General features: G+C 40.8%; 1 protein-coding gene across 1 annotated transcript in view; it reads right to left on the minus strand.

Annotated features, from left to right (window-relative positions):
• LOC135506253 (YLP motif-containing protein 1-like) overlaps window positions 1–20,402 on the minus strand; it is a 74,829-nt gene that overhangs the window by 7,157 nt on the left and 47,270 nt on the right. Inside the window, 8 exon segments of the mRNA XM_064925775.1 lie at window positions 62–252; window positions 750–856; window positions 1,632–1,683; window positions 14,872–14,955; window positions 15,353–15,436; window positions 15,727–15,810; window positions 18,217–18,393; window positions 19,609–19,728. Of these exon segments, the coding sequence (XP_064781847.1) occupies window positions 106–252; window positions 750–856; window positions 1,632–1,683; window positions 14,872–14,955; window positions 15,353–15,436; window positions 15,727–15,810; window positions 18,217–18,393; window positions 19,609–19,728 (855 nt within the window). The 3' untranslated portion in view covers window positions 62–105.

The raw sequence follows: 20,402 nt of genomic DNA on the forward strand, positions 1-20,402 counted from the left end.
TCCAAAAAAACACAACAATACTGTATGAAATTAGATGATGAATAGAATGTAATGGACACACCTATAAATCAGGAAGCAGGGGGTGAGGGCAATGACCTTCTGTTTCTAGAAATACTTAGTGCGGTTGAGAGCTCTCTGAGCTATCTGTCCGCTCTGGTCTGTGATTTTCTCCCAGTCTGTTTGACCCACCACAAAGCCGATATCGCGCTTGCGCTCTGCATCCTTCTGCTCTTCGAGGTCGGCCCAGCGAACCTAGACGACAGGAACGGAAACATCCAGCGGAGTCACGAGCAGGAAATGGACGAGGTGTCGGCATGCTATGTTAATGCTAGCTAGCTGGTCTGACATTGCATTTCAAGTTAAATATTCTAGTAATATTGCGAAAGAGTATTTAAGGAGCACACCCAAACCACGATCAAAACCAACATTTTTCACCAATAGATAATCCAGATTTTGTGATGAATTTCTCCAGGCGCCCTGGATTATAGAGATGTTGTGACTGGCCAAACGATCACATATCTCTATAGTCAGTCAGGCTGTCATTGTAAATAAAGAAGAGTTGCCTAAATAAATAAAAGGTTATATAAAACAATATATTAAATAAAGTTTATATAAAACAATATAATAAATAAGACGCGACACCGATGGAGCTGTTTTGTCAAACGATCAAATATTTCCTGGTTTGTTAAAAGAGAAACAGGTAAGGCAAGAACATAATATATAAAATCTAAATATATAAAATACTTTACCCTCTTCTTGCCAGGCTCAGAGTGGCGCGTGGCGTAGTCGTCCGTGAGCTGAAAGTCGTCTTCCTCCCTCTTCCTCTTCCCCCCCGTCACCAGGCCGTCCAGCTTGTCTGTAAGGAGAAGAGCGCTCGCCATGTCACCTCACGACCCAGCAAAAAAAAAAAAAAACACTATCGCTACTTCACCGATATCGCAGGTCACCGTGACGACGATGACCGCGCTTCCTTAGATTCTGTATTATTGCCATTTTCTTTTTTTGTTGTTGTCTGTCTATAAAGATCTAGAATGTTCTTTAAGTTTACATGTTGTCCAGTTTTACTACCAAGGATCCCCTCAAATCAAAGAGTCGCCTCCTCTCATTTTGATATTGAAGCAAGGAGAATTGAGCACATTTTTGTTTTGCCCTTCAAACTGTGTGCACAGTTTAAAGCAAGCGCAAATGGTAATATGGTAAATATTGATGTTACTTATTTGAAATGTACTATTTTGATCACACCTGTGTGTTTTGATCAGATCATTTTGTATTCAACATGTCTGCTAAAAGGAGACTGGAAACTGTTTTGGGCAACAAGTGTCAAACCCCTCTTTGGGGATACCCAGCCGTTCCATACATTTGAACCATTCCAGAGCTAGCACACCTGATTCAACTTGCCAACTAGTTATCAAGACAATGAACTACTTAAAAATCAGGTGAGCTAGTTTACGGCTGCAACAAAATTGTGAAACGTCTGGGCGGGGGGGGGGGGGTCCCCCGACGAGAATTTTGAAAACCAGTGGCTTAGATCAAGGAGTTGAAGAGCATATCACTGTGGCGCAACAGGAACATTTTATGGAAGCTAGAGTTGTTAGTGAACATCATGTACATTAGTAAGACAGAATACCTACCCAGTTTCGCATCAGAAGTGTCCATCTCCCATTTGCTTTGTGGAATGTAACCCTAAATTATACAGAGAAGAGACTGCAACGGTTAGGCCTCGGAGCTAGGGGTCAGGAGGAAGAGAGAGAGAGGGAGGGAGGGAGGGTGTGGGAAAGGGTTTCGGTGACGGGAGACAAGGCGTTCAAATAGTTAGGTTAATCAAACAATACCAGTACAATCACGACAAAAAAAATAAAAATAAAAAATAAAAATAAAATCGCAAGAATGACACGACATGAGACGGCATGAAATAGCTTTAAAAAGATGTTGGCATGCAAACAATGTCAGATGTCATTATGACACCCCAGCTGAGAGGACGTGCCTTCGGTATGAAGCCACGATCAAAGCATTCAGAGACAGTAATGGCTTCAGAAGCTCGTTGATACACAAGCTCGCCTACTGCAAGGAGCAACAACTGCATTTTCATCGACACATTTTGTGTTCATCGTGGTTCCACTTTGGTAGGACACCAAGTTGAAACAACTCATTTCATTATATTGCCTAGTTGCCCTACTAAAGAAAAATATTAGATAGTGTACTAGTTAGGGAATAACAACACTGGTATACACAAGTTGGACCTTAATAGTCTTTGATTCTGAGGTAGTTTGTAAATAAATGAAGCAATAAGTGAATTCTGACAAAAAATTATTCAGTTCTAAACACATGTAAGAAAAGAAAACCATTTCCTTAATAACAGATGCCTGTAGTAGATATAGCCATTTCCTTAATAACAGATGCCTGTAGTAGATATAGCCATTTCCTTAATAACAGATGCCTGTAGTAGATATAGCCATTTCCTTAATAACAGATGCCTGTAGTGAATATAGCCATTTCCTTAATAACAGATGCCTGTAGTAGATATAGCCATTTCCTTAATAACAGATGCCTGTAGTAGATATAGCCATTTCCTTAATAACAGATGCCTGTAGTAGATATAGCCATTTCCTTAATAACAGATGCCTGTAGTAGATATAGCCACTTCCTTAATAACAGATGCCTGTCGTGAATTATAGCCATTTCCTTAAAAACGGGTATGTAGAAACTTGCTCTAACTATAGTATGTTTCAAAGGACAAGAGCCAACAATAAAAACATGAAGTGTTTTAATCTTAAAAAAACTTAACATTGTGATAAGTCTAACGTTTACATTTTGTGTTTACTGTAGGTCCAAAACTATAAAAAAAAAAACTATGAATTTAGTCAATTTATCTAACCATTTATTACAGCTATTACTATAGCACAGCTACAGCCCAGTTAAACAAGTTGGAAAGTACAGCTTCAATATATAGAGTAAAAGTAGCAAACTGTAGTGAAGCCTTACACTTTTTGGGGCGGCAGTGTAGCCTAGTGGTAAGAGCGTTGGACTAGTAACCGAAAGGTTGCAAGTTCAAATCCCCGAGCTGACAAGGTACAAAATCTGCCGTTCTGCCCCTGAACAGGCAGTTAACCCACTGTTCCTAGGCCGTCATTGAAAATAAGAATTTGTTCTTAACTGACTTGCCTAGTAAAATAAAGGTAAAAAAAATATGCTACATTTTGAAATCCTCAAAATGTTAGCCTCTGATAGAATAAGTACTACTTTAAATATGCTTCAAAATCACACACAAAGCTACTTTGTGGCAAATGTGCAGTAAACTACATGGTGTGCCACAAAATGTAGACATTTTTTTTTTTGCCACTAGTTGGGGAAATTGTGGCAAACTTCTGGCAACAATAATATTTATTGCCAGAGGTTGTTTTCTGGCCAAAAAAAGCTCAATATTGTACTGGAGTCTGTTGCAAACCTGTGGCAACAATATCTGCCAATAGTTGCAAATAGTGTTCCGGAAGCCGTTTCTGGTGAAGATGAGTTCCAAGACCAGTAACCGTTGATGACCAATCAGGGGGATTGGGAAATGGAAACCAAGCTATCTAGCTAGCTAGCTACCTACCAAAGTTGTCCAGTGAGTGTCTAACTTAATTAAACTTCCTAATATACTTAAATTGTGTTAGCTAATTGATGTTTGGTGAGCAATGTCATGTTTTATAGGATAGAGTGAAACATTTTGTTGATCCCAGTCTCAAAATCAGTCAGCGCCACCGATTGGCTAGCGCTAAGCTAGCTAACTTTAGCAATCATATTTTTTTCACAAATAATGTGAAAGCTACCTAGCTAACGATTTGCCTAAACACTTTTTAGGTGAATACGTTTCCTGTCTTTTAAAATCAATATGCATGTCAATATGCTAGTGTCATTGTGCAGTATCATGTTAGCTAGCACAACAGCTAAGGTAGCAACAATATAAGCTGAGAGACGTCACTTTTTGCGAGACGTCACTTTTTGCAGACGGATACCCTCTCCCTACCCGTAATGTGGGAAGAGGCTGTATTGGGAGAAGGATGCATCGACACCCTGGAAAGATGTTCGGGATGCACTCAATCATACTCATTTATAACTCGAATAAGCATGGTCTTCAGGCTTGATAAGGTAAGTAAATGCATGTACTATTCTCATAAATGAAGTCCATACTTTCATTCTTTATAACAATTCAATATTTAATTGCTTTAAACTAGTAGTTAGCTCATCTTCATCGTGTGATGTTCCTCCTATCTTTCAGTTACAAGGGAAAAATACAGATGGAGGCCTTCAATCAAACTGAAGACAGAGAAATGTGTTCACCAAGTGTGTACATGCATGGCTTAGAAATGTAAGTTAAACAATTCATTTAGGAAGTATTATATGAATTGCCATATTAGGCAAAGCTCAATTTGGCGTTGCTTTACTTCCACCCAAGCCATATACACTTGAGTCCGGAAGAAAAGACAACTACAGTAGTAGACAACCGGCTCTTAATGATGACGTCCCCCAGTTGAGATTGAATATCATATAAGAATCATAAGTAGTTGATTAGTTTACATCAATTGTGTCGAGGCTTGGCGAGAGACAAATATTGTACTCTAGGAACTGTTGGCCCCACATATTTAAAAAAAAAAAAGGTACATTTAGTAGGCCTGAATCCATTGTTTGTTTATATAGCATTTATACCAGGCCGAAACATTGTTTCCTTGCTGAAAGAAATATAGAGAATGAATGACAAGTTTCATAGCAACGTCATCAACTGATGATATCGACATTGAATGTTTACTACATTTAATATGTTTAGTTCTCTGTGAGAAGCATTTATTCATTTAAAATTGTGTGAGATTTGGTTTTGTAGATGCATTTCAATGTTGTTAACACACAGTAAACAAAAACCTGAATTAACTTACATATTCATACTGAGTTTGCAGCAAATTTGCTGCAAACAGTAGAATGTTCGTCACAAGTTTTCCCAGAATTTTTCCCAGAAGTTCACACCAGTTGCAATTTTACCGCAACAGTTTGCCACAAAACTAATTTGCATTGGAAAAATGAACAAATTGGTGAAAAGTTTGACACAACCGTTCGCCAGAAGCCTGCTTTTCAGTAAGGGCAGTCACTTCCCCTACCGATTTAGTGCTAACGAAATTACCACGGCATGCCGAAAATGCGCTCTGACAGACAATCCCCTTGCATCTAACCTCGTCCACCAGACTGCACTCTGTCTGTATTCTGTATCAATAGGGATGAGGATACCTTGTTACTAACAACACAAAGCTAACGGAGGAGTGACTTCCAGCAGGTTTGGGGTAAATTCTATTTCAATTCAGAAAGTACACTGAAATTCCAATTCTCTTCATTGCGTTTCAATGAGGGAAATGTGGAATTTGGTTTACTTTCGGAATTGAAATGGAATTGACCCAAAAGCCTGTAGAATGATATTTCCTAATGTCCAATCCCATTCAACTTCTGAGTGCTGTAACAATTTCCAATACACTGAATAAAAATAGAAACATGTAAAGTGTTGGTCTCATGTTTCATGAGCGTAAATAAAATATCCCAGAAATGTTCCATATGTACAAAAAGCTTATTTCTCTCAAATTTTGTGCACACGTGTTTATATCCCTGTTTGTGAGCATGTCTTCTTTGCCAAGATAATCCATCCACCTGACAGGTGTGGCATATCAAGAAGCTGGTTAAACAACATAATCATTACACAGGTGCACCTTGGGCTGGGTACAATAAAATGTGCAGTTTTATCACACAACAATACCACAGATGTCTGTGTAGTTGCGGGAGCGTGGCTGAGCGTGCAATTAGCATTCTGACTGCAGGAATGTCCACCAGAGCTGTTGCCAGAGAATTTTATTTTAATTTCTCTACCATGAGCCGCCTTCAACATCGTTTTAGAGAATTTGTCAGTACGTCCAACCGGTCTCACAAATGCAGACCACGTGTAACCACACCAGCTCAGGACCTTCACATCCAGCTTCTTCACCTGCAAGGTGGTCTGAGACCAGCCACCCGGACAGCTGATTAAACTGTGGGTTTGCACAACTAAAGAATTTCTGCACAAACTGTTAGAAACCATATCAGGGAAGCTCATGTGTGTGCGCTTGTCGTCCTCACCAGGATCTTGACCTGACTGCAGTTCAGCGTCGTAACCGACTTCGGTGGGCAAAATGCTCACCTTCCGACTGCCACTGGCACACTGGAGAAGTGAGGCTCATTGTCGTGCCATTCATCCACCACCATCTCCTCTTGTCTCCTCTTCACGGCCCCATGTAGCAAGGATCTGTACAGAATGCCTGTAAACGTCCCGGTTCTTCCATGTCCTGCATACTCAGCAGACATGTCACTCATTGAGCATGTTTGGGATGCTCTGGATCCACGTGTATGCCACCGTGTTCCAGTTCTCGCGAATATCCAGCAACTTCGCACGGGCCTGATCCACCTCTACGCAGACGACACCATTCTATATACCTCCGGCCCGTCCTTGGACACTGCTCTTAAACGCTAGTAAAACCAAATGCATGCACGGGCCATTAAAAGAAGAGTGGGACAACACACAGGTAACAATCAACATCCTGATCAACTCAATGCGAAGGAGATGTGTCACGAGGTAAATGGTGGTCACACCAGACACAGACTGGTTTTCTGATCCTTTTGTTTTTATATAGATACTGTATCAGTGACCAACAGATGCATATCTGTTTTCCCAGTCACTTGAAATCCATAGATTAGGGCTTACTGAATGTATTTCAATTGACTGATTTCCTTATATGATCTGAAACTCAGTAAAATATTAACAATTGTTAAGTTCATATTTTTTTGTAAATGGACTATCTATCAAATCATCTTAATAATAAATAGTTTTGGAAGACCTCCCCCTTGGGCGTTTCAGCTGTGATTCTGGTGCAGGTTGAGATTAATTATATACTAAGAGATTGATTCAATTAAAACACCTGAAACATTAAATCCGAGGAATCAGACCAGTTATAAGGAGTAGGGCTTGAAAAGGGTTTCAGGAGGAACATTTTGTTCCTTTATTTGCTAAATACTACATGAGAAAAACATGGTGCTGTTTGTAAAAATAAATAAAAACTTCAGAAATTGTTAGAACCGAATGATGCGGTGGAAGTGCATATTATCAAGTCATATCCGTTATTTGCATCAGAAATTAGAGAACAAATGATAAAATCATCCGGGACGATAGTGTCCTTTTTCTAGATTAATCGGCCGTTCTCTATCGGTTTGCAGATAGTCCCTCTACATAGCAAAACTGCTGAGGAATGTCTGGCTGGAAAAATAAGCAGCAAGCTATATTATTCTCCGACAGAAAGGTGCAGTATTGAGAAATGGTTGAACTGAACCAAATATGAATTTAGTTAATTCACTAATAAGACTTGTTTTTGACGTGACCGGACATGCATGCAATAAGCAGGCTAGCTAGCTAAGCAGATAGCTATAAGACCTGTTAGCAAAGATGACGATAACTAACCCTTGCATCTGTGGTGTTAGCTAGCTAACTATATTAGCTACTATGCTAGCTAGCTGGCTAGAAGAAAAAAAACAGTGCTAAGATATCAGCTAGAAGCTAATAGCCAACGTAGCTAGTTAACTTTAGCTGGTTATCATGTTGAACATGCACCATCTTCGGCAATGAGCCATCTGGTTTACCGTGTAACGTTAGCTATTTACTGGTTGATCTGACCAGCCACAATTGCATCCGTAAATTGACAGTTGATAGTCGGATTAGATGATTGTTGTAATAGGGAAAGAAGGTGTTTTAAAATGCCAAAAAAAAAAAAAAAAAAAGTTGTCAATAGGTTTAGCTACCTAAGATTCTTCCTGTACGTTTATGGACCAAGAAAATTGTAGATCAGCGTGTGCATTCTCACTTATCAAACTACGGACAGATTTGAGCCATTTCAGACATTTTTCCCACCCTCGCTCTCCTTGTTAGATGTTATGCACATTTATGACTTGGTAGCAAATGTCATTATCATTGAGTTGTCATTGTAGCAGTAAACAGCAGTGAGTGATAGGGAGCAGAGTTACAGCCTCACCTCTAACCAATTGTAGTAGTAGGATCAAGTTACAATCCGCCAATTTCCTTGACAGACATCTGAACTAGCCAATTGAGTCGTTTTCGAATTTCATCCTGGCAGCTGAGTTATTAAGAGATGGGTCTTGACAGCTGAATTTTTTTTCTTCCCCCAGATAACAGAAAATGACTAAATATTACAAGTTTCATAAGCTTCCCATGATCACAAAATCATGGCGTTACGTTCGACCCAATTTGCATTGAATAGATGTTATTCTATATTGTCAAACTAACAGCAATACCTACATGATGTCCTTACATACAGGCGTGACATGCTGGAGTGATGCTTCTACACAAATGTTGTTGATCAGTAGGCTAATATGAATCCCAATATGGATTCACCTAAAATGAGAGTAGGCCTATGCCATCTTAAAATGTACCCAGTTATAAAAAAATGACCACTATGTTGCTAAAAAAAAAGTCACGTGTATTGTTTTGATTGATGCCACACATTTCAAATTGAAACGATACTGAATATCAGTCTAAAAACAAAACAAAACAAAAAATGGTCAGAGTGCTAGTAGGCAAGTCGTTTTCAAGAAGACAAGTTTGATGAAAAGACTCGTGTGAAAAGGTTTTGGGTCTCCTATATACAACACCACAATAGAGTTTTACATGGGTCTCCTATATACAACACCACGTATGCTTCAGGAGGAGCTTCTCATATTTTTCATTCAATTTGATTTACCATTTGGAGGTTTGGCCTGGGTCTCCTATATACAACACCACAATAGAGTTTTACATGGGTCTCCTATATACAACACCACAATAGAGTTTTACATGGGTCTCCTATATACAACACCACAATAGAGTTTTACATGGGTCTCCTATATACAACACCACAATAGAGTTTTACATGGGTCTCCTATATACAACACCACAATAGAGTTTTACATGGGTCTCCTATGTACAACACCACAATAGAGTTTTACATGGGTCTCTACAACACCACAATAGAGTTTTACATGGGTCTCCTATATACAACACCACAATAGAGTTTTACATGGGTCTCCTATATACAACACCACAATAGAGTTTTACATGGGTCTCCTATATACAACACCACAATAGAGTTTTACATGGGTCTCCTATATACAACACCACAATAGAGTTTTACATGGGTCTCCTATATACAACACCACAATAGAGTTTTACATGGGTACAACTCCTATGTACAACACCACAATAGAGTTTTACATGGGTCTCCTATATACAACACCACAATAGAGTTTTACATGGGTCTCCTATATACAACACCACAATAGAGTTTTACATATACAACACACCACAATAGAGTTTTACATGGGTCTCCTATGTACAACACCACAATAGAGTTTTACATGGGTCTCCTATATACAACACCACAATAGAGTTTTACATGGGTCTCCTATATACAACACCACAATGGGTCTCCTATATACAACACCACAATAGAGTTTTACATGGGTCTCCTATATACAACACCACAACACCACAATAGAGTTTTACATGGGTCTCCTATATACAACACCACAATAGGTCTCCTATATACAACACCACAATAGAGTTTTACATGGGTCTCCTATATACAACACCACAATAGAGTTTTACATGGGTCTCCTATATACAACACCACAATAGAGTTTTACATGGGTCTCCTATATACAACACCACAATAGAGTTTTACATGGGTCTCCTATATACAACACCACAATAGAGTTTTACATGGGTCTCCTATATACAACACCACAATAGAGTTTTACATGGGTCTCCTATATACAACACCACAATAGAGTTTTACATGGGTCTCCTATTACAACACCACAATAGAGTTTTACATGGGTCTCCTATATACAACACCACAATAGAGTTTTACATGGGTCTCCTATAGATACAACACCACAATAGAGTTTTACATGGGTTGTACAACACCACAATAGAGTTTTATGGGTCTCCTATATACAACACCACAATAGAGTTTTACATGGGTCTCCTATGTACAACACCACAATAGAGTTTTACATGGGTCTCCTATGTACAACACCACAATAGAGTTTTACATGGGTCTCCTATATACTACACCAGAATAGAGTTTTACATGGGTCTCCTATGTACAACACCACAATAGAGTTTTACATGGGTGTCCTATGTACAACACCACAATAGAGTTTTACATGGGTCTCCTATGTACAACACCACAATAGAGTTTTACATGGGTCTCCTATATACAACACCACAATATATACAACACCAGTTTTACATGGGTCTCCTATGTACAACACCACAATAGAGTTTTACATGGGTCTCCTATATACAACACCACAATAGAGTTTTACATGGGTCTCCTATGTACAACACCACAATAGAGTTTTACATGAGTCTCCTATATACTACACCACAATAGAGTTTTACATGGGTCTCCTATATACTACACCACAATAGAGTTTTACATGGGTCTCCTATATACAACACCACAATAGAGTTTACAACACCACAATAGAATTTTACATGGGTGTCCTATGTACAACACCACAATAGAGTTTTACATGAGTCTCTACACCACAATAGAGTTTTACATGAGTCTCCTATATACTACACCACAATAGAGTTTTACATGAGTCTCCTATATACTACACCAGAATAAACGTAGAAATTATAGAGGATGTCACAGACTTTCAAGATTATCACACTTTGTGTGTCAAAAACTGAATGGAAATCTTAATTCTAAAAGCTATGCTTATACTTACCATCTAGTACGGAACTGTAACAACATAGCATCAAACAGATTTTGTCTTACTCAAAGAAGAGTTCGATTACAGAAGAAATCCAGAACTAATTTAGGCTTGTTTTGATTAACAATCAAAAAATATCTAGGGATATTTCAAATCAATTACAACCATTACCCTCAGAACCAATCCACATTACCTCGACAAAAGGTTACCATGAAATCCCACTCCTTTAGTTATTTGTGGTTTTATTGAACAGGTGGGACAGTGACAAAACAACAGGAGAGGTCAGAGTCAGAAGGTCTCTATAATGTCTGTCCACTGCACGCTGTTATGGGTCGGATTCAAACCCATGCTGACTCTGGTAAGTGTGTTTGTGTGTGTGTGTGTGTGTGTGTGTGTGTGTGTGTGTGTGTGTGTGTGTGTGTGTGTGTGTGTGTGTGTGTGTGTGTGTGTGTGTGTGTGTGTGTGTCGTTTCTCTAAAATTATCATTCATGGGTCAGTCAGGGGCACTAACCATTAGACCACAATGCTTTCTCAATTTTGATTTCCGAATCTCATGATCTTCCTCCGGTAAACATGCTTTATGTATTACTGTATAGGATGTCCAACTTGGCAAAAGTTTCTCTAAAAATTATCATTCATGTTTTGAGATAATTGTTATATATATATATATATATGATTAATCTCAGGACACAAAGAATACTAAAATCGACCAAACAAGACCAGCATAAACCAGAGACATGGTCTTTAAAAGTCATCAAGTCCCTCACTGTACCTGCAAACTGACCTAGCATGTCTGTCCACTGTACCTGCAAACTACCTAGCATGTCTGTCCATGTCTGTACCTGCAAACTAAACTGTACCTAGCATGTCTGTCCACTGTACCTGCAAACTACCAAGCATGTCTGTCCACTGTACCTGCAGCATGTCTGTCTACCTGCAAACCTAGCATGTCTGTCCACTGTACCTGCAATCTACCTAGCATGTCTGTCCACTGTACCTGCAAACTACCTAGCATGTCTGTCCACTGTACCTGCAGCATGTCTGTCCACTGTACCTGCAAACTACCTAGCATGTCTGTCCACTGTAGCATGTCTGTGCTGTAACTGCAAACCAAGCATGTCTGTCCACTGTACCTGCAATCTACCTAGCATGTCTGTCCACTGTACCTGCAAACTACCTAGCATGTCTGTCCACTGTACCTGCAAACTACCTAGCAACTGTACCTACGTAGCATGTCTGTCCACTGTACCTGCAATCTACCTAGCATGTCTGTCCACTGTACCTGCAAACTACCTAGCATGTCTGTCCACTGTACCTGCAATCTACCTAGCATGTCTGTCCACTGTACCTGCAATCTACGTAGCATGTCTGTCCACTGTACCTGCAATCTACCTAGCATGTCTGTCCACTGTACCTGCAAACTACCTAGCATGTCTGTCCACTGTACCTGCAAACTGCAAACTACCTAGCATGTCTGTCCACTGTACCTGCAAACTACCTAGCATGTCTGTCCACTGTACCTGCAATGTCTGTCCACTACCGTAGCATGTCTGTCCACTGTACCTGCAACTGTACCTGCAAACGACCTAGCATGTCTGTCCACTGTACCTGCAATCTACCTAGCATGTCTGTCCACTGTACCTGCAATCTACCTAGCATGTCTGTCCACTGTACCTGCAAACTACGTAGCATGTCTGTCCACTGTACCTGCAAACTACCTAGCATGTCTGTCCACTGTACCTGCAAACGACCTAGCATGTCTGTCCACTGTACCTGCAAACCTGCAAACCTAGCATGTCTGTCCACTGTACCTGCCAACTACCTAGCATGTCTGTCCACTGTACCTGCAAACTACCTAGCATGTCTGTCCGCTATACCTGCAAACTACGTAGCATGTCTGTCCACTGTACCTGCAATCTACCTAGCATGTCTGTCCACTGTACCTGCAAACTACCTAGCATGTCTGTCCACTGTACCTGCAAACTACCTAGCATGTCTGTCCACTGTACCTGCAAACTACTAGCATGTCTGTCCATGTCTGTCCACTGTACCTGCAATCTAGCATGTCTGTCCCTGCAAACGACCTAGCATGTCTGTCCATGTCTGTCATGTCTGCTGTACCTGCAAACTACCTAGCATGTCTGTACCTCCGACCTAGCATGTCTGTAACTGCAAACTGCAAACGTAGCATGTCTGTCCACTGTACCTGCAAACTACCTAGCATGTCTGTCCACTGTACCTGCAAACTGACCTAGCATGTCTGTCCACTGTACCTGCAAACTACCTAGCATGTCTGTCCATGTCTACCTAGCATGTCTGTCCACTGTACCTCCATGTCTGTGTACCTGCAAACTACGTAGCATGTCTGTCCACTGTACCTGCAAACTACCTAGCATGTCTGTCCACTGTACCTGTCCAATACCTGCAAACCTAGCATGTCTGTCCACTGTACCTGCAAACTACCTAGCATGTCTGTCCACTGTACCTGCAAACGACCTAGCATGTCTGTCCACTGTACCTGCAAACTACCTAGCATGTCTGTCCACTGTACCTGCAAACTACCTAGCATGTCTGTCCACTGTACCTGCAAAACTAGCATGTCTGTCCAGCATGTCTGTCCACTGTACGTAGCATGTCTGTCCACTGTACCACCTGCATGTCTGTCCAACTGCAAATGACCTAGCATGTCTGTCCACTGTACCTGCAAACACCTAGCATGTCTGTCCCATACCTCAAATGGACTAACATGGTCCACTGTCTGTAGCATGTCTGCCTACCTGCAAATACGTAGCATGTCTGTTGTACCTGGAGCATGCTGTCCGTGTACCTGTAGCATGTTTACCTGCAAACCAGGGTCTGTCTACCCAACCCATGTTCCCTGGAGAACTACATGTCTGTCCACTGTACATGCAAACGACCTAGCATGTCTGTCCACTGTACCTGCAAACTACTAGCATGTCTGGCTCTCCAACCCTGTTCCTGGAGAACTACTGTCCTGTAGGTTTACACCAGGGCTCTCCAACCCTGTTACACCTGGAGAGATACTGTCCTGTAGGTTTTACAGGGCTCTCCACCCTGTTCCTGGGCTCTCCAACTGGGTTTACACCAGGGCTCTCCAACCCTGTTCCTGGAGAGCTACTGTCCTGTAGGTTTACACCAGGGCTCTCCAACCCTGTTCCTGGAGAGCTACAGTCCTGTAGGTTTACACCAGGGCTCTCCAACCCTGTTCCTGGAGAACTACTGTAGGTTTACACCAGGGCTCTCCAACCCTGTTCCTGGAGAACTACTGTCCTGTAGGTTTACACCAGGGCTCTCCAACCCTGCTCTCCAACCCATTCCTGGAGAGATACTGTCCTGTAGGTTTACACCAGGGCTCTCCAACCCTGTTCCTGGAGAGATACTGTCCTGTAGGTTTACACCAGGGCTCTCCAACCCTGTTCCTGGAGAGATACTGCTACCCTGTTCCTGGAGAGCTACTGTCCTGTAGGTTTACACCAGGGCTACCCAACCCTGTTCCTGGAGAGCTACCTTCCTGTAGGTTTACACCAGGGCTACCCAACCCTGTTCCAGTGCTACCCAACCCTGTTCCTGGAGAGCTACCTTCCTGTAGGTTTACACCAGGGCTACCCAACCCTGTTCCTGGAGAGCTACCTTCCTGTAGGTTTACACCAGGGCTCTCCAACCCTGTTCCTGGAGAACTACTGTCCTGTAGGTTTACACCAGGGTACTGTTCCTGGAGAATTAACATTTAGGTTTACACCAGGGCTCTCCAACCCTGTTCCTGGAGAGATACTGTCCTGTAGGTACCAGGGCTCTCCAACCCTGTTCCTTACTGTCCTGTAGGTTTATACCAGGGCTCTCCAACCCTGTTCCTGGAGATACTGTCCTGTAGGTTTAACATCCTGTAGGTTTTTCACTTCAACCCTAATCTAGCACACCCGATTCCAATAATTAGCTGGTTGATAAGATGTGAAAACCTACAGGAGGTTAGCTGTAAGGGCATGTTTAGGAACATTGAACACCACCGTTAAGGGCATGCTGAATGGGTCCTACCTTAACGTCTTCTTCCTCCTCCTCCTTATTCTTCTTGGGCTTCTTCAGCGACTCATCATCAGGGTTGAAGTCTTCCATCTCAACCTTCAAATACAAAATGTTTCTATTGAATTTGGTGTGAGGCATCCTGTAGCTCAGTTGGTAGATTACTGCGCTTGTAAACGCCAGGGTAAAGTGTACGTACACACCGACTAAGTCGCTTTGGATAAAGAGCATCTGCTAAAATGGCTTCTAGAACACTTCTAGAATTCTAGAACACAATTACAGCCACACAAGAGGATAAAGTGCATCTAACATCATGGAGGATAGCACCGACAGGTAGTACACCTTGTTCCCTGGTCCTCTGCCATAGAGAGGACTAGGGTTCACTCTTAAAAACAGGAACCCAGAACCTAGCAGTATTTCACCACGTCTCAATTAATAGAAAACCATTAGTCCGACATATGGATAAAATAAAAATGTATGTTTCCGTACAACATACCTCCTCAATAGCAGCGTCCTGAAGCAGGGAACGGACATCCAACCGCATCATGTGACGTGGTGACGACTCCCAGTTACTGGACATCTATATAGACAACCAGAAAATAAATTATAAATACAAATATAAAACCAGAGAATGAATATACACACACACACACACACACACACACACACACACACACACACACACACACACACACACACACACATATCACACACACTTATATACACTGAATAAAAGTATACAGAGTACAGAAAATGAAGACACAATAGGTCTATCACTGTCATTATCAATACCTTGAGAAATAGGCCACCTGGATGCCATTGAAAATTTAATGAGAGCTCTGCGCTTGTTGACGCAAGAATGCCCAGTACCTTTTGAATATCCCTCATCTTCCGGCCGTGGGCGTTTCTTTTAGCGCAAGTCTGATAGTCTGCCGAGATTTCAGCCAAGTACACCTAAGAAAATAAACATTTACACGTTTATAATATACAGGGCCTTGCAAAAGTATTCAGACCCACCTTGGATTTCTTCACATTTTATTGTGTTACAAAGTGGGATTAAAATAGATTTAATTGTATTTTATTTCTAAAAAAAAATATATAAAAAAATTCTAAAACAAAACGAAACAAACTAAAAAAATTAGTCATTGCTTAAGTATTTGGCCCCTTTGGTTATGCAAGCCTAAATTAGTCCAGGAATAAAATTTGGCTTAACAAAATCAAATCAAATCAAATTTTATTTGTCACATACACATGGTTAGCAGATGTTAATGCGAGTGTAGCGAAATGCTTGTGCTTCTAGTTCCGACAATGCAGTAATAACCAACAAGTAATCTAACTAACAATTCCTAATCTACTGTCTATGAGATTCATAATGTAGGGATAAAGTAACATGATATAAGGTAGCATTGTTTAAAGTGGCTAGTGATATATTTACAACATTTCCCATCAGTTCCCATTATTAAAGTGGCTGGAGTTGAGTCAGTGTCAGTGTGTAGGCAGCAGCCACTCAATCACATGAGTTACATGGACTCACTGTGTCAAATAATAGGAGTTTTTGAATGACTAACCGTTCCTCTGTCACCCATAAAACATCTGTAAGGTCCCTCAGTCAAGTATTCAATATCAAGCACGGCTGCAACTAAAAGACCAGCAAGATTCAAAAACCTCAAAAGGGCAGTGATTGGTAGAAGGGTGACAAATCAGATATCAATATATCTTTAAGCATGTTAATCATTCTTATATATTAAACCACCCAGACACATCGAAACTGAGCTGCAGGACAGGAATTAAACTGCTCAGGAACATAAAACATGGTGGGGCGGCAGTGTAGCCTAGTGGTTAGAGCATTGGACTAGTAACCTAAAAAGGTTGCAAGTTCAAATCCCTGAGCTGACAAGGTACAAAATCTGTCGTTCTGCCCCTGAACAGGCAGTTAACCCACTGTTCCTAGGCCGTCATTGAAAATAAGAATTTGTTCTTAACTGACTTGCCTAGTAAAATAAAGCAATTTGTAAGTCGCTCTGGATAAGAGAGTCTGCTAAATGACGTAAATGTAACGTAAATGTGATTTTAAACCAGCGACAGAGTTCAATGGCTGTGATGGATAAATAACATTGTAGTGACTCCACAATAATGACAGAGTGAAAAGAACACAAATATATAGAATAAAAACATATTCCAAAACATGCATCCTGTTTGCAACAAGGCATTAAAGTAATACTGCAAAAAAAAAAAACACAGGAATAAACTTTTTGGCCTAAATGAAAAGCCTTAAGTTTGGGGCGAATCCAACAACACATCACTGATTTTCTCCTTGATTTCAAGCATGATGTTGGCTGCACCATGGTATGTGTATACTTGACATCGGAAAAGATGGAGGGCTTTCAGAATAAAAAGAAACAGGATGGAGTTAAGCAACAGGCAAAATCCTAGACGAAAAACCTGCTTCAGTCTGCTTTACACCAGTCACTGGGAGACAAATTCACCTTTGAGCAGGACAATAACTTAAAACACAAGGCCAAATCTACCCTGGAGTTTCTTACCAAGACAGTGAATGTTCCTGAGTGGCCTAGTTACAGTTTTTGACTTAAATCTGCTTGAAAATCTATGGCAAGACATGAAAATTGCTGTCGAGCCATGATCCCCAACATCTTGACAGAGCTTGAAGAATGTTTAAGAAATATTGTACAATCCAGGTGTGCAAACCCTCTTAGAGACTTAGGAGCTGAAAAATTTGCAATGACTATATTTTAGTAATTTAATTTCTATTAATCTTTAAAGAAATGTGAATTTTTCGTCACTTTGACAAGAGTGTTTGTGTAGATTGTCGACATGAAAATACAATATCTGTTCTAATATCAACACTAGGAAACTTAAAATGAAGTCATTTGATTTGAATTTGTTTACCCCCTTTTCGTGATATCCAATTGGTAGTTACGATCTTGTCTCATCGCTGAAACTACCCTACGGATTCGGAAGAGGCGAAAGTCGAGAGCCACGTGTCCCCCGAAACACGACCCAGCCAAATCGCACTGCTTCTTGACACACTGCTCGTTTAACCCCGGAAGCCAGCCACACCAATGTGTCGGAGGAAACACCGTCCAACGCCACAAGGAGTCGCTAGAGTACGATGAGACAAGGAAATCCTGGCCGGTCAAACCCTCCCCTATTCCCGGATGACGTTGGCCCAATTGTGCGCGGCCCCATTGGTTTCCCGAACCCGAGGCGCCTTAGCACTGCGATGCCTTAGACCGCTGTGCCACTCGGGAGGCTTGGGCGTGTATTCTAAACGGTATGCTAGTTTGCAAATTGGAACATCTCTTTTGATATTTCGAGACATGAAAACAAACGTCAACTCACCTCGAAGCCTTTAGTCTTGGCAGCACTCCAGAACTGATCAAAGTATTTAACCCTGTCATTGATAGCGTCGATGATGATGAAGGGGAAGAAGCCGTCGTCTAGGGTCTTCCTGAATGTTTTTAGCATGCTGTTCCTGTACGTGTCTTCCATCTCCGCTTCGTACTCGTATTCCAGACACTGACAAAAGGAAAATGTTAGGAATTGATATTACATTACATATAAATAAAAGGAAAATTACATAAAAAATAACAAATACAAAAAAACAAAACAAAAAAAAATCACCTGGCAAAGCCTGTGTAAACTAGATTGAGCAAATGTAGCTTCAGTGAGCCATTATGTAATACATGCGTAGGTGTCTTTAGGCCTTCTTTGGCGGCATTTACACAGGCAGCCCAAATCTGATCGTCAGCCCAATTATTGGGAAAAGAGACAATCTGAATTGTCAAAAGACCAATTAGTGGAAAAATATCAGAATTAGGCCGCCTGTGTAAATGTAGCCTTTTAGACCTACAGTCATCTACAGAGCGATAGTATCTGACTAAACTAGATAGTAGTGGTGATTGGCTAGGACTGAAATAGGTGCCGGAACTCATTTTGAGTGACGGTACGGTTTATATTTTTGGTGCAGGAACTCTTCAATACGTTTCATCTAACATTCTATAAGAGATACAGGATCTCAACATTCAGTAGGAACAGAGGGGATTAAAATGTCTTCACATAGGAACAGAGGGGATTAAAATGTCTTCACACAGGAACAGAGAGGATTAAAATGTCTCCACACAGGAACAGAGAGGATTAAAATGTCTCCACACAGGAACAGAGAGGATTAAAATGTCTCCACACAGGAACAGAGAGGATTAAAATGTCTCCACACAGGAACAGAGAGGATTAAAATGTCTCCACACAGGAACAGAGAGGATTAAAATGTCTCCACACAGGAACAGAGAGGATTAAAATGTCTCCACACAGGAACAGAGAGGATTAAAATGTCTCCACACAGGAACAGAGAGGATTAAAATGTCTCCACACAGGAACAGAGAGGATTAAAATGTCTCCACACAGGAACAGAGAGGATTAAAATGTCTTCACACAGGAACAGAGAGGATTAAAATGTCTCCACACAGGAACAGAGAATTTTAAAATGTCTCCACACAGGAACAGAGAGGATTAAAATGTCTCCACACAGGAACAGAGAGGATTAAAATGTCTCCACACAGGAACAGAGAGGATTAAAATGTCTCCACACAGGAACAGAGAGGATTAAAATGTCTCCACACAGGAACAGAGAGGATTAAAATGTCTTCACACAGGAACAGAGAGGATTAAAATGTCTTCACACAGGAACAGAGAGGATTAAGTGAGTAGGTCAGAGGGAAAGCAGAAAGGACAGACCTTAAGTTTGACTCGTTTCCCTGTATCTTGGTCCTTCTCCATCTTCTCCACCTCCGTCATGAAGTAGTCGTCTAACCCCAGCACTCTGGGTGGAGCCCCTCCACACTCCACCTCCTTGTCCTTAACCCACGCAACATTTAACATTTTAGTCATTTAGCAGATGTTCTTATCCAGAGAGATTTACAGTTAGTGCATTCAATTTAAGCTAGCTAGGTGGGACAACCATACATCACGGTAATTCAAACTTTTTTTTCAATAAAGCTGCTATGAGCTAGTAACGACGACAAGGTATTTCAGTGAGAGAAGTTTCATGAAGTGACGTGTTTTGGGCAAAAGATGATGACTACGATGGGTTTGTGGAAATTGAAATCAATGTTTGTTTACAATGAGGGGCAGGTATCTGTTATCCTGACTGCTGTGAGGATAGGATCTCATAAGCTCGCGAGATAAGGACAATCAAACGAGGCTATGGACAGTGGGGTCTGAAATTATTGACACCCTTGACAAAAAAATGTAGTAATAATGACTGTATAAAATAATTCAAATAGTGAGCTCAAAAACATTTGGTAAATTATATTATTTTATACTAATACAAATGCTCAGAGAAATAGATTTTGTTTAACTAGTAGTAATTGTTTTCCTCAAAAAAAAAGGTAAGGGGTCAAAATGATTGACTCTCCGAAATACTTTTTTATATGTACGGTAGTAAAAAGTGTAGTATTTGGTCCCATGTACATAGCACGTAATGTGTTATAACAAACGTGTTGGATGCATTTACAGTTAATGTTGATTGG

Source organism: Oncorhynchus masou, chromosome 19, assembly GCF_036934945.1.
Source record: "Oncorhynchus masou masou isolate Uvic2021 chromosome 19, UVic_Omas_1.1, whole genome shotgun sequence".
Taxonomy (NCBI): Eukaryota; Metazoa; Chordata; class Actinopteri; order Salmoniformes; family Salmonidae; genus Oncorhynchus; species Oncorhynchus masou.